The following is a 12,161-nucleotide window of genomic DNA, read 5'->3' as shown; positions in this document are numbered from 1 at the left end:
AATTGCTGGGACTACAGTATTTGCCGCGTCGACGTCGCGGGAAGTGAGCTGCGTTTAAACAAGAGTATTACATTCCATGGGGGTGATGGTCTCGACACCCATTTGTATAGTCCTGGCCATGAAGACTCAATGGATGGCTGTCCTCTTCCTATGACAATAATCGAAGCAGAAAGACCAGCACTCACACGTATCATCACCACCATCTGTTCTTTCGAGTATCCTCGCTGGTCGACTTCATTGTTGCATTGTTCACGTCATGGCAAGCCACAACAACAAGCGCGTATGCCGCATCGAGGACGTCGCGGTGACAGTCTTGACGTCGCCGCCGCTCCTTGAGCTCATTGCGAGCTACTCGGACCACTGCGCGCGCCTCTGCCCCGACTTGTACGAGGTCCTGGATCTAGACACGGTCGATGAAGACTGGCGCCGCCTCAGCAATTGTGCGCGCTCCGACGAAAAGTACATTGTGGCGTCGCTGCATAAACGCCTCGTGAACAACGGGTACCTCGGGCCGCTGCCCGTGCCAGATGACGACGACGAGATATATCTGCAGTACCGCGAGCACTTGGTGGCGGCGGCCATGGCCAGCAACGTCGACTCTCGCGCGCTATACACGGCACTGCGACACCGCAATCGCATCGGGGCATGGCTTGCGCGCCTCAAGCCCGAGTTTGGGGAGTATACCAGCCGGCTCTCCGGCCAGAAGTACCATTATTTCCAGCCGGTTCTCTTCCAGCACGACCTGCTCATTGACAAGACGACGTGGGGGCGATCGGAGGTGGCCGCTATCTTTGGCGACGACGACAACGTCGTCTACTCGCGAAACAACACGCGTACGACCGACACAACTGTAGTTTGGGCGACTCATGTGTCGATTCCATAGATCTCGGCAACAGTCTTATGGCCCATTGGCTCAACATTGACGACGCTGGGTGCTGTCGCCTCTGTACCTTGCCGCAGCGTTTGGCGACGCTGCAAGAAGACGACAATTACGAAGGGGGATGCATGAGTTGGGACAGCGACTGGAAACGATTTTGCACGATGTTCGGCATCCATCCCGGCACGTGCTCGACGCACGATTGGTTCGAAGGCGTCTACAACCACGAATACGAAGATGTGTGCGAAAAGCTTGGTAATCTCGACGAAGAAGAGCCTTTGTGCGCCCAGTTGATCCGGCCGCTCAAGGCCTACATGCGCGAGCACCTCCGCGACGCCAAGATCGTTCAAATCGGCGACTGCGGCTACTCCGAAACCGTGACTCTTTTGGTGGCTGGCTTGTCGGACGCTGGGTACCTCGTCGGCGCCTACGTCGTCATGCATTTGCTTTGATACGACTATTGTATGCTCAAGAAAATTCTCCCGTTTTGTGGCAACCCTGATGACGTGGTGTCAAACGAGGAGTTGTGTACTTCGCTGAAGTTAATCGCGCCTGGGCTGCCTTCCTGTCCTTCGCGTTCGACTTATTTCGCAGCTGAAGTCGAATGCAATTGAGAAGCAAAAGTCGTTAAAATGACGTCGACGAGGACTGGAGGAGCGCTACGTCGGCGTCGACCATCTCGCGCACGAGGTCGGGAAATTTGATGCTTGGAGTCCACCCGAGGCGATTCCGCGCCTTCGTGGCGTCGCCGCAGAGCAAGTCGACTTCGGTGGGACGAAAGTACTTGGGATCGATTTGCACGACGACGGTGCCGGGGGCGTTGACGAGGACGCCGACCTCGTTGATGCTGCCGCGCTCGCCGCGCCACGTAAGCGGCAAACTCACGTGGGCAAACGCAAGCTCGATAAACTCGCGCACGCTGTGGCACTCGCCCGTCGCGACGACATAGTCCTACACTAGTACGTTCAGAATGCTACGTAGATTCACGGATGAATACCTCGGGCACATTGGCTTGGAGCATGCGCCACATGCAGACAACGTAGTCCCGCGCGTGGCCCCAGTCGCGGCGCGCGTCGAGGTTGCCCATGTACAAGCAAGACTCGAGCCCTGCAGCGATGCGTGCGACGCCCCGCGTGATCTACGGACTCGCATTCAACAATGCGAGGACGAGCGATGCATACCTTGCGGGTGACAAAGGTCGGCCCGCGCCGCGGGCTCTCGTGGTTGAAGAGGATGCCGTTGACGCCAAAGAGCCCATACGCCTCGCGGTAGTTGACTACGGTCCAGTAGGCAAACTGCTTGGCAATCGCGTACGGGGACCGCGGGTAGAACGGCGTCGCTTCGCTTTGCGGCGTCGAGACCACCTTGCCATACAGCTCGGACGTCGACGCTTGGTAAAAGCTACCCGATAATGAGCTACCTAAGAAGGATAAGCTGCTTACCGCGTGTCGGTGCGGCCACACGATCGAATTGCGTTGAGAAGTCGGAGCGTGCCAAGGCCGTCGACGTCGGCCGTGTACTCTGGCATCTCGAACGAGACGCGGACGTGCGACATGGCACCGAGGTTGTACACCTCGTGGGGCTGGATGCGCGCTACAATCGCGCAGAGATTGCCGGCGTCGGCCAAATCACCGTAATGCAAGAAGAGCCGGACGTCCTGAAGGTGGGGGTCCTTGTACAAATGGTCGATGCGGCCAGTGTTGAACGAGCTGCTGCGCCGGATGAGCCCGTGGACAATGTAGCCCTTGGAGAGGAGCAGCTCCGCAAGGTAGCTCCCGTCTTGACCTGTGATGCCCGTGACGAGCGCGACGCGGCCCGAGATGTCACCGATGCCCATCCGACTCGTTGAATAGAAAGTGCGACTCGCACCCTTCGACAAAAGATCGCATCCGGATACGACTCACGGACGCGCCGAGCGTCGAAGGCTTGTAATTCGAGCTGGCGTCGGATCTCATGGCTGCTGCGAGCGCCACGTTGTCTCTAGCGCTGCTGCTGCAGGAGCTCGACAGCAGTCTCGTGCTGTCTTGTGCTGTCGTGTGCTGCGTGGACAAGCATCATCACGACTGAAACGGCAAACCTGTATCTTTGGATATTTACTCGGGTATGTATTTATGGAGTTCTTAGATTTTTGCTTTGGCACCAACGCTGCACCATGACGGCCGCGCTGCTCGCCGACCCCGAAGCGCTCTCCAACTACCTCAAGACCAAGATCCGCACAATCCCAGACTTTCCCAAGCCGGGCTCAGACTTCTGGTACTACTGGCACCCGGCGCCGAGGCTCAGGCGATGGCTAGGGACGTGACGACGCTCGTACTCGACCCCGAAGCCTTCCAAATCACGATCGACGCCTTTCTCCAGCGCTACAAGGACAAGGGTATCACGCACGTTGTAAGCTGCGAGTCGCGCGGCTTTATCTTTGGCGCGCCGCTCGCGCTCGCGTTGAAGTGTATGGTTTCGAATCGCCCTTCGAGGACCTGAAGCAGCATGTTTGTAGGCGCCTTCGTGCCGGTTCGCCGCGCGCGCAAGCTCCCAGGCCACGTCATTGGCATCGACTACACGTCGGGCTTTTACCATGGTCGCTTTGAAGTGCACGACGACGCGATCCCCAAGGGCAGCCGCGTCATCCTCATCGATGATCTTGTCGCGACGGTACTGCTTGCTCCGGCGCCGTCTACATCACCAGCTTTTTTGCGCTACGAATAGGGCAACACGCTGCTCGTCACGTGCCAGCTCATGCAACAGCTCGGCGCCGAGGTCGTCGAGTGTGGCTGCGTCGTGTCCTCGTCCAAAGTCCACGTACGTCAATGGTATGCACACCAGGAGGTTTCTCATCACGTTGTTGGCTGTCATTACAGAAGCAAGACGCGGGACATGTCAATGCGATCGTGCTGCACCAGCCCGAGCACAAGATCAACGCCACCGGGCCGACGGTCTTTAGCTTGACGTCGTACACGGTGGAAGACCATAGCTAAACGCAGAGCACGCGACCAGCTTTTTAAACCCACTAAACGTAGTACTTGGACTGCCGTCCTTGAACGCACCAATACTCGACTCGTTTGTCTCGTCGATGCGTCCATTGGCAACGCCACACAGTATTTCACGGCACGCGTTTCTAACTCAGAACTCTATTTATCGAATTGCACACTATTCCGCGTCGTACGTTTCTATTCGGCTGTGCTTGGCGACCAGTTGTTAAAGCGCCATGGGCAAAGGAACAAAGTGGTCGTCGGCCGAGGACGTTCAACTGGCTCGGTCGTGGGTCCACGTCACCGAAGACGACTCTGTCAAGGGCGAAGACGCGTCGAACGACACTTTTTGGGCCAATGTACACGCGCATTGGACTGCAGGAGGCTCCAGCGCGCGCACGCAGCAAGCCATCAAGAACCGCTGGAGCATCCTCAACCGGCTATCGCACAAGTTTGCCGACTGCGTCGACCAAGTGCAAAGTCGCTGCGCCGAGCGCAAGACCGACGACGAGTGCATCCAGGACGCGCACGCGTTGCACGTGTCGCTCGAGCACGAGGCGTTCCTGTACGAAAAGACGTGGCAGGCGCTGCGTGGATGCCGGAAATGGCGCTACGGCAAGGCAAGTCACAGCAAGCTCCCATCCGGACAAGAGAGCAGTGACGCGAATCGTGAGCAAGCCGACGCAAACAACGAGCGAGACGACGACGAAAGCAGCGACGATCAAGAGGACGTAGCAACCGAGATGCCCAAGCGAGACAAGCGCAAGGCGGACACTGAGCCGTCCTTAATGCGCGCCGTGGAGAACCTCGCTCGTGCGCACAATGTGCATAACGATCTTTTCGCCGACTACATGCTGCTCCAATTGGCGCTTCAGACGCACACCGTCGAAGACGCCAACATTTTGGGGCAGCTCAAGGCCAAGTATGTCAAGCGTTTCCGCAATGCATCAAGTTCAGAGTCTAGCGATAATGTCAACATCTAGTCGATTCAGCGTACTGGTCCCTCGATGGCGCCTTCAATATGTTTGCAGCTGGTGCAATGAGAACTTGATGCCTCGATCAAGTCGACTAACTACGCGGACGCAACCTAATACACTTGTGGAGTAGCTGCACCAGACGCTCCGCTGCACGACGGGCATGCTTGAAACTTGCATCAAGGGCACAATAGCTCGCGTTAGCATTGACTCGTTGTATCCGAGCAAGTGACTTTCACGCTGCGCTGGTCTCGAAAGGTCGCTGAAACCGCCGCCACCTCTCGGCCAATCGCAATCGACACAAGAAAAACCTGTGCAAACCTATAGATATGCTACATTGAATTTCCGAGGAAGTGCAATTTCGCGAAGATGGACGAGGTGCACAAGGGAACGCAAGGCGATTCTACTGTCAACTGGGACGCGCTCTTCCAAGCCTCGTGCCAGAAGAAGGCGTGTGCGATCCAGTGGTGTCTCGCGCGCAACGACTACCAGGAGAAGCGCTGCAAGTTGGAGCTGGACGCCTACAAGGCCTGCTGCGCCCAAGTCAAGGCCGACCATCTTGCTGCGCAGGAGCGCAGCGGAGCGTAGCACGACGCCGTCTCATATCAAGATAGGTATAGATGTAACATGAAAATGCGTGTTTTCTTAAAGGGCGGGAAGACCGCTGTGGCTAATCGTTTGATTGGCAATCACGTTCGGATCGATGACTGTCTGCAGCGTCGCGGGCAACGCCGCCGTCGTCTGACGCGTCATCATGACGTTGCGTGCTGTCTTTCCGAGCACAGCAAATCGGATCGAGTGGAGTAGCTGCATGTAGTCGGCGTTCACAAACACCATGCCCCTACACATCCACACGACAAGTCAGCTAAGGAACGTAGCCGACGCGTTCGCACCCCATGATGACCCACGAGTCGCTGCAAAGTGCGTAGATGGCGGTCCCAACAACGTGGCAAATTTGCAAAAACATGAGCAGCGTCAGCACTCGGAATGGTTTGAGCCACAGAAGCACATGCCATCGGTTGCGCCACGACCCCGGCTCGGCCATGTTGCCGTGCAGCCGTCCGACAGCCATCCAGTGCTTGCCGCCATGGGCCACAACCGCCGACTCCTTGTACAGTGTTCCTGGACTCCATGCCGCCGGAGCTTCGGGTGCATCGTCTGCATCATGGAGCTGCTTCCAGCCGTGGAGCTCTTGAGCTTGAATTTGCCGAATCGTATAGTGCTCGATAAAATACCTAGTTGGCAGTTGGCTTTGCACACAGGTCACAACCGACGATCTATCGTACCGAGCGAGGAAGCCCATGACGTTGTTGAAGACCGCTGTGTACATGACCGCGCGCGTCGATGGCGCGTCGTAGATTAGGTATGGGTTCTAGCAGCATTGATTAGGAGAGGCTTGAAGGAATGCGAGGCGTACCCGCTCCAAGACGAGCGTCGCCACCGAGACGAAATATGCACTCTCAAGACTGTACAGGAGCGCAATAGGCGTCTTGTAGCGCGGGTCCAGGCGCCAGCGATCGAGCGCAACGCTGCACGCGCACCTACACGGCACATTTCATATCGCGTCTCGATAGACAAGGCGAATAACGTCGTACGGAAGGAAGACCGTGAGCGCAAGGTTGGCCATGTCGTGCGTGGACCGCCAGAGGCAGACGAACGACGTGATGAGCATGACGCTCACGAGAAAGTTCATCTTGAGAAAGCTGATCGGCTTCTCCAAATGCGAGAGGATCCCGCGCGGCCCAAACTTTTTGTTGTACTGCGCGTTGTGGAACGACCGACCGACCCAAATGGACGCAAAGACGAAGAACGAAAACCGGTACTCGTGGTAGAGCTATAAGACGACTAAGATGCCGATAGACAAGCAGCAATTGCGGTACCATGCCATTGAGCAAGACCGACTGCATCGAGAGGAGCGAGAGGTTCTGGCGCCAAATGATAAAGTCGACCGAGATCGGAACGTCGCACACGCGGCTCTTGAGCCCAAAAAAGTAGTTGACGAGCTCTTCGAGCGATGCCCGCGCGCGCTTCGCTGTTGTCTTCATGATTGCACTTGACGAATGGCCGACTTGAAGATACCCTTCGAATTTCGAATTCTGTATCCGGATGGCTATTTCCACGCAACCTAGACTGGCTCAACCACGATGCAATTGAGCCGAGCAGCCCCATCGAGCGATTAGCATACCGCAACACCTCTAGCGGCCGAGGTAGACCGTGGAAAGTGTTGTCGAGAGGTACTGCAGCTCTTAGCGTGGCGTATCGGAAGCTTGGCAAGTCTCACAACTGCACAACCAGCAGCCTCTGCATGGCCATGGCCAACCACCACGCAGAATGGCTCTGCTGGGATCAATCGTCGCACGTACTTTGTCGTGGTCTTTTGTCAATAATCACGTGTGTACGCCAGCAAACCAGTGGAGGCTACGGGTGGGACCAACGTAATGGACAACGCAAGAAGAATGATCCAGCGGAAATGAATCAATATGATATTTGGCGGCGCTCGAGAGCGCGCCTTTGAATGTTCAAGCCCGGGGCCTAGACCGTCGTGTCAACCGAGGGCGGGACGTAGTCCGGGACACCACGCGTGAAAGAGGGGTGCTACAAATAAGATGTGAGACGACGTAGAGAGCTCTCGATGGTCACACCTGCGTGATGACAAAGTAGTTGAAGTAGGCGTTGATGAAGCCCGCGACCGAGACCATCCAGCCGTAGGGGCTAAACATGCCAAACGGGAAGATCGAGATCATGGCCAAGAACAGGCAGCGGCCCCACGGGTTGTACATAAAGCCATAGTTGGCACGTAGGAACTCGTCAAACGACTGCGTACGCGTCTCGTAGGCGACCAAGATGAGCGCAAACATGCTACACAAGCGCACATGAGTCACTTGCATGGGCCATGCGGACGTACATGGTGTAGATGACAGCCATGATGTTGCTGACGGCGCTCGAAAAGTTGGGGCTGTTGATCATCTCGAGGATGCAGATCGTGATCATGAGGCCCGCAAGCACGAGGTTGAAGATGCGGATGACGCTGAGGATGCCCGAGACCGACGAGCCCATGACAACCTCCGAGAGCTTGCCCTTGATCTCTTCCCAGACCTCGCCGAGCGACATCGAGTCGTCCGAGTTCGTGACCTTGGCCGCTGCGCTCGGCGGCGGCGCCGGCGCCTTGAGGTCGTCAGGGTTCAGAGGCGGCAGCTTGCCGTACTCGGCGGCCGTCATGACCGTCGTGCTCACCGCGGCCTTGGTCGAGGCAGGGTGCGTCGTCGCCGTCTCCATTGGCATCATGATGCTGCTTCCGGCTATCGTCAAAAATCGCCAACTGGAAAAATTAATATTCGTTCCGTGTTTCTGATCGTCCTAGCCAGTTACAATCCGCCGCACATTTTTATTCTCCACATACAAATACTAAGTAAGATTGTCCGATCACCTCTCAATTATTTGCCACGAGGGCCGACGAAAGTATTAAAATACCATCAAACGACCGACATTCTATCGAATTTGTCCAGTGCAGACGCGTTTGATTGGCCAAAAAGCCCTCGAATGTATCCATAGCGGGAGGGAGAAGGCGAGCGGGCGGTCGAAGACGATGTAGCATGGCGGGAAACCCTTGACACAATATTGCCGATAACTCACCAAACGACAACGTTAGCACGACGGAAAGCCCGAAGGTCGAGCTTCGCGCAATGCTCGCCCATCGGTCCCATCGGTGCACAGACCGTTGCAGGGCGAAGCGGCAACATATTCACCAGCTGAGAGCAAGTTGTTGCAAGCTGCATCACAATGTCGTCCAGCGTGTGGGTCTGGCCGAATGCTCGGCAGATGTGCCAGTGTTTGCCAGCCGTTCGCACCGCCGATGCAATCAGGCGCAAAGTGTAAGGGTTGCTGGCGTTATTGATGCGAGGTCCATAAAGATAGCAACGAAGAGTGTCCTTCCAAGCCGCACATCAACATGCACGTCATCAACTTTAGCTCGGCGCAGTCGGTTGCTGAAACAGTCTCCTTCTTGACGCTTACCGTGTTGTTATCGTCTCGCAGCCCGGCTATCATGCACGAGGCAAAAGCCCTTGGGGTAGTCTTGATCTTGGTCACTACTAGTAGTTTGACGTTCTCGTCGGTAATGAGTGCACGTGGAAGGGCGTGATTGATCTCGAGTCCGTTGCGCGGAAGCTTGTCAATGACGAACATGTACTGGAGAGTCTCGTCCGGCCCTGTGGATGTCTACATGTCGGGATTGCGTCCACCATGCGTCTCTGATCGCAATGACGTTGGCGATGGCAGCGATGCTCGTCAGTCTACAGAGTGAACCGATGGCGATCTTTGGCGGTAATCCGGGTTTCACGTCTGTTCCCAGCACCAAGTCAAGCCGAGCCATCCGGTTGCAGGATCCAACAAACGTAGCTAAAGCATAGCGTATCGCGCAACGGGCGCCATGAACTCCATCGACGGCGACTACATTCGTGGACACGGTAAGGGACGCTGTGCGGGAGCGGGAGACAACGGTGGCAGCTGGGCATCCATCCGACGTGTAGCGCAAGAACTCGGCTGCATCACAGTAATGAAGTTCTGGGGTATGGGTGGGTCCCGCAACCATGGAGAACGTTCTTCGACAGCGATAGAATAACCACGGCTGCCGTACCAAGCGCGGTCAGCTCTGATCAGCATCAATCGGTCGAACAAGGTATGCAAAGGCAACGAGATTCAGCATGGTTACCAACATAAATGAGCTGCTCACTGGGGCTTCTTGGCCTTGCTTTAGTTCTATACTAGTACGTCGCAAGGTGAGCGTATATAAGGGATATTCCCAGCGCCCCACTCTCGCCGTCACTTGCGCAACCGCGGGGCGCTCGTGGCCAGAGAGCCAATTTTAGGAGCTGGTCGTGTCAAAACAACAACGCGGTCCACACTGCGTAAAGAAGTGCAGTCGACGATCAAACGAATTGAAAGCTTGGTCATATAAGTGGGCTGCGGAGACTCTTCTAATGGGGAGACACAGGCCCGTTATTGAGTCTGAAGCGCGCCTGCAGAGAATGCGCTTTTTGGAAACTCCATGGATTGGCTAAAAAGCCAATGTGATAGCCAATCGTCGTGTCCGATTGTGTGATTAAAAACACCCCAGCTTCGCCAAAGAAAAAAACGCCACAAGCCGAATTTGCGACGTCAGGAAGATGATGGCGAAGTCTGGAGCCGAGGTCGTGATCAGTACGTTGCCCGCGCCGACGGACTGCGCCGAGGCCGTCGGCCATGCTTCCCCCGACGATGCTAACGCCATGCACCCTAGTTCCGCGCAACTTTAAGCTCTTGGAGGAGCTCGAGAGCGCCGAGAAGGGCCACGGCGACATGAGCATCAGCTACGGCCTCGAGCAGGCGGACGACATCTTCCTCACGAGCTGGATCGGCACAATTCTTGGCCCTGCCGGCGTACGCATCGTCTCGCCACTCGTCCCCGGCCTCACGCTTGCACTAGACGTGCCATGATGGGCGTATTTACAGCTTGAAGATCCACTGCGGCGAGCACTACCCGAACCAGCCGCCGGACGTCTATTTTACGAGCCGCATCAACATGTCGTGCGTTGACCAGTCCAACGGCCGCGTGGACCCCCGTCGTATCGGTAGAGACACACGCGCTCGCGGTATCTCCACGCTCACGGTACTGCATGTAGGTGTGCTGGCGTCGTGGAACCGCAACTCGGGCATCGAGCAAGTCTTGGTCTCTCTGCGCAACGAAATGGCGTCGCCTGCCAACAAGCGCCTTCCCCAGCACCCTGAAGGCAGCGCCTTCTAGGCGCCTTCCTACCGCGGCCATACCCCGCCTTTATACTTGTAATACGATGACCTTGCGACCGAAAGCGAGGTGTTTCTTATCTGGTTTGACATGGAATGCCCCGTGCAGCCCGCGACGCCGCCCTCATGGCGGACCGTACCGCAGACGAGCTAGGGACAAGTCGGCCAGGTGTAGAGCCACTGTGGCACCTCGCGCGATCGAGATGGCGGTACTCACGGCGAAGAGCGGTACGCAGAGATACATGAGCGCGGTCATGGCAGCGCTCGTTGATGGCAGTGTCGCCTTGAGGAATAGCATATATACCAGACCTTCCTTGGCGAGATAGCATGCCGCAAAGATGTGTGGGTGGATGTAAATCGCACCCTCGAGCATCATGTGCATCGGGTGCCAGCGCGACTGGTACGCGACGCGGTCCGCGCCGAGAAGACCCACAAAGTTGGCCGTGAGCTCGGCCGTCATGAGCGTGCGGAAGATTGGTATTGCGGGGTACACAGTCGACAAGGCGAGGTAGACGACGACGACGTGCAGCTGGTCGATGCCCATCGACGTCTGCGCAAGGAACGAGGCAAGCGAGGCATGCTGGAGAAAGAGACTCGCAACGCGGGCTGCAATATCACACACAAAGGCGTACACAAGCAGGTGTGGCTCCGTCGAGGCGGGGACCCAGTGCACTTGTAGGAGCAGCGTCATGAGGAACCAGAGGCGCGCCATCTCCAACTAATACAAGCAAATGCATCGGGTGAGCTATGGATTGCCAGAGAACGATAATAGTACCACGGGGGTCATAGCGACAGCGATGATGTGGGCCACGGACGACGCATCCGACGAGACGTTGCGGTAGCGGGCAAAGACGTAGGCGCCGTTCGCCGGCGCGCGACATTGCCGGACGCGGAACGTCTTGTGCCCGGACGCTGTGATCTGCAGCGACGCGACTTCTGACAAGTAAGGGTCTAGGAGCACGACGTCGTGCAGTGCGGCGTTTTGGTTGAAAAAGGGCGCGTCGGCCAAGGACCCGTTGGGCTGTGTCCAGAGCAGGTACGGCTCTCGGAGAGCGCGTGGGTTAAAGGCCGTCGCGCCGGGCGTGCACCACACGGTAGTCTCTTCGCCGGCAAAGATGATGTAGTGGCGCGGGAAGCGGAAGATGCGACTGCCATTCTCGTTGGCGAGCGTGTAGCCCGAGAGGTCAATGTCATATGTGCCGGGGTTGGAGACGACGATCCACTGCTCTCCAATGTCGGCGCGGCTGAGGTACACATCGGTCATGGAAGTCGCGCTATAGATCTGCATGCTCGCGCGGGCCACGCGCCGGTCCAGCGTCGGGAGGAACACCCGTCGCAGCTTGGCGCTCGCCATGTCCTTTGCCGCCGAAATGCAAGTTTTGAATAACCGGAAATACTGTGTGCTACTCTATTTCACAACTTTTGACACTTGTCATACACTATATCATATGTTTAGTGAATAGTGTATGTTCAGCGGTGTGGACTTTGAGTATCCGTACACCCTCGATTATCCGGTTGAGGCTGCCGCCATTTTCGTTGCTTGCATTTTCAACAAGGCGACAA

At 56.7% G+C, this 12,161-nt stretch overlaps 9 protein-coding genes across 9 annotated transcripts; 5 read left to right on the top strand and 4 right to left on the bottom strand.

Moving 5' to 3' along the window:
- The first annotated feature begins 253 nt into the window (after window positions 1-253).
- Window positions 254-1,418, top strand: SDRG_03413 (hypothetical protein). The gene is made up of 2 exons (XM_008609047.1): window positions 254-833; window positions 884-1,418. The coding sequence occupies exons 1-2, from the start codon at window positions 257-259 to the stop codon at window positions 1,327-1,329; spliced, it is 1,023 nt and encodes a 340-aa protein (XP_008607269.1). The 5' UTR covers window positions 254-256; the 3' UTR covers window positions 1,330-1,418.
- SDRG_03412 (GDP-mannose 4,6-dehydratase) lies at window positions 1,319-2,746 on the bottom strand. Its single transcript, XM_008609046.1, has 4 exons — window positions 2,320-2,746; window positions 2,059-2,278; window positions 1,875-2,015; window positions 1,319-1,828 (listed from the first exon to the last, which is right to left on the bottom strand). The coding sequence occupies exons 1-4, from the start codon at window positions 2,712-2,714 to the stop codon at window positions 1,505-1,507; spliced, it is 1,080 nt and encodes a 359-aa protein (XP_008607268.1). The 5' UTR covers window positions 2,715-2,746; the 3' UTR covers window positions 1,319-1,504.
- Window positions 2,747-3,000: 254 nt separating this feature from the next.
- SDRG_03411 (adenine phosphoribosyltransferase) lies at window positions 3,001-3,943 on the top strand. Its single transcript, XM_008609045.1, has 5 exons — window positions 3,001-3,130; window positions 3,172-3,323; window positions 3,372-3,526; window positions 3,581-3,673; window positions 3,733-3,943. The coding sequence occupies exons 1-5, from the start codon at window positions 3,030-3,032 to the stop codon at window positions 3,847-3,849; spliced, it is 618 nt and encodes a 205-aa protein (XP_008607267.1). The 5' UTR covers window positions 3,001-3,029; the 3' UTR covers window positions 3,850-3,943.
- Window positions 3,944-4,016: 73 nt separating this feature from the next.
- On the top strand, window positions 4,017-4,861 carry SDRG_03410 (hypothetical protein). The gene has a single exon (XM_008609044.1). It carries the CDS (start codon window positions 4,080-4,082, stop codon window positions 4,824-4,826), a length of 747 nt encoding a protein of 248 aa, XP_008607266.1. The 5' UTR covers window positions 4,017-4,079; the 3' UTR covers window positions 4,827-4,861.
- A 325-nt stretch (window positions 4,862-5,186) lies between these two features.
- Window positions 5,187-5,405, top strand: SDRG_03409 (hypothetical protein; the record flags this gene model as incomplete). Its single annotated transcript, XM_008609043.1, has 1 exon — window positions 5,187-5,405. One exon carries the CDS (start codon window positions 5,187-5,189, stop codon window positions 5,403-5,405), a length of 219 nt encoding a protein of 72 aa, XP_008607265.1.
- A 27-nt stretch (window positions 5,406-5,432) lies between these two features.
- Window positions 5,433-6,876, bottom strand: SDRG_03408 (hypothetical protein). The gene is made up of 6 exons (XM_008609042.1): window positions 6,698-6,876; window positions 6,413-6,651; window positions 6,235-6,358; window positions 6,104-6,189; window positions 5,711-6,052; window positions 5,433-5,658 (listed from the first exon to the last, which is right to left on the bottom strand). The coding sequence occupies exons 1-6, from the start codon at window positions 6,860-6,862 to the stop codon at window positions 5,463-5,465; spliced, it is 1,152 nt and encodes a 383-aa protein (XP_008607264.1). The 5' UTR covers window positions 6,863-6,876; the 3' UTR covers window positions 5,433-5,462.
- A 398-nt stretch (window positions 6,877-7,274) lies between these two features.
- SDRG_03407 (hypothetical protein) lies at window positions 7,275-8,134 on the bottom strand. Its single transcript, XM_008609041.1, has 3 exons — window positions 7,723-8,134; window positions 7,460-7,676; window positions 7,275-7,412 (listed from the first exon to the last, which is right to left on the bottom strand). The coding sequence occupies exons 1-3, from the start codon at window positions 8,100-8,102 to the stop codon at window positions 7,350-7,352; spliced, it is 660 nt and encodes a 219-aa protein (XP_008607263.1). The 5' UTR covers window positions 8,103-8,134; the 3' UTR covers window positions 7,275-7,349.
- Window positions 8,135-9,940: 1,806 nt separating this feature from the next.
- On the top strand, window positions 9,941-10,682 carry SDRG_03406 (ubiquitin-conjugating enzyme E2). The gene is made up of 4 exons (XM_008609040.1): window positions 9,941-10,016; window positions 10,096-10,235; window positions 10,282-10,426; window positions 10,478-10,682. The coding sequence occupies exons 1-4, from the start codon at window positions 9,983-9,985 to the stop codon at window positions 10,597-10,599; spliced, it is 441 nt and encodes a 146-aa protein (XP_008607262.1). The 5' UTR covers window positions 9,941-9,982; the 3' UTR covers window positions 10,600-10,682.
- Window positions 10,622-11,980, bottom strand: SDRG_03405 (hypothetical protein). The gene is made up of 2 exons (XM_008609039.1): window positions 11,374-11,980; window positions 10,622-11,316 (listed from the first exon to the last, which is right to left on the bottom strand). The coding sequence occupies exons 1-2, from the start codon at window positions 11,950-11,952 to the stop codon at window positions 10,723-10,725; spliced, it is 1,173 nt and encodes a 390-aa protein (XP_008607261.1). The 5' UTR covers window positions 11,953-11,980; the 3' UTR covers window positions 10,622-10,722.
- Between the last annotated feature and the right edge of the window lie 181 nt (window positions 11,981-12,161).

Source organism: Saprolegnia diclina, assembly GCF_000281045.1.
Source record: "Saprolegnia diclina VS20 unplaced genomic scaffold supercont1.8, whole genome shotgun sequence".
Classification (NCBI taxonomy): Eukaryota; Oomycota; class Saprolegniomycetes; order Saprolegniales; family Saprolegniaceae; genus Saprolegnia; species Saprolegnia diclina.
Note: the sequence above shows the minus strand (reverse complement) of the source record. Positions and strands in the feature narration are given on the sequence as shown.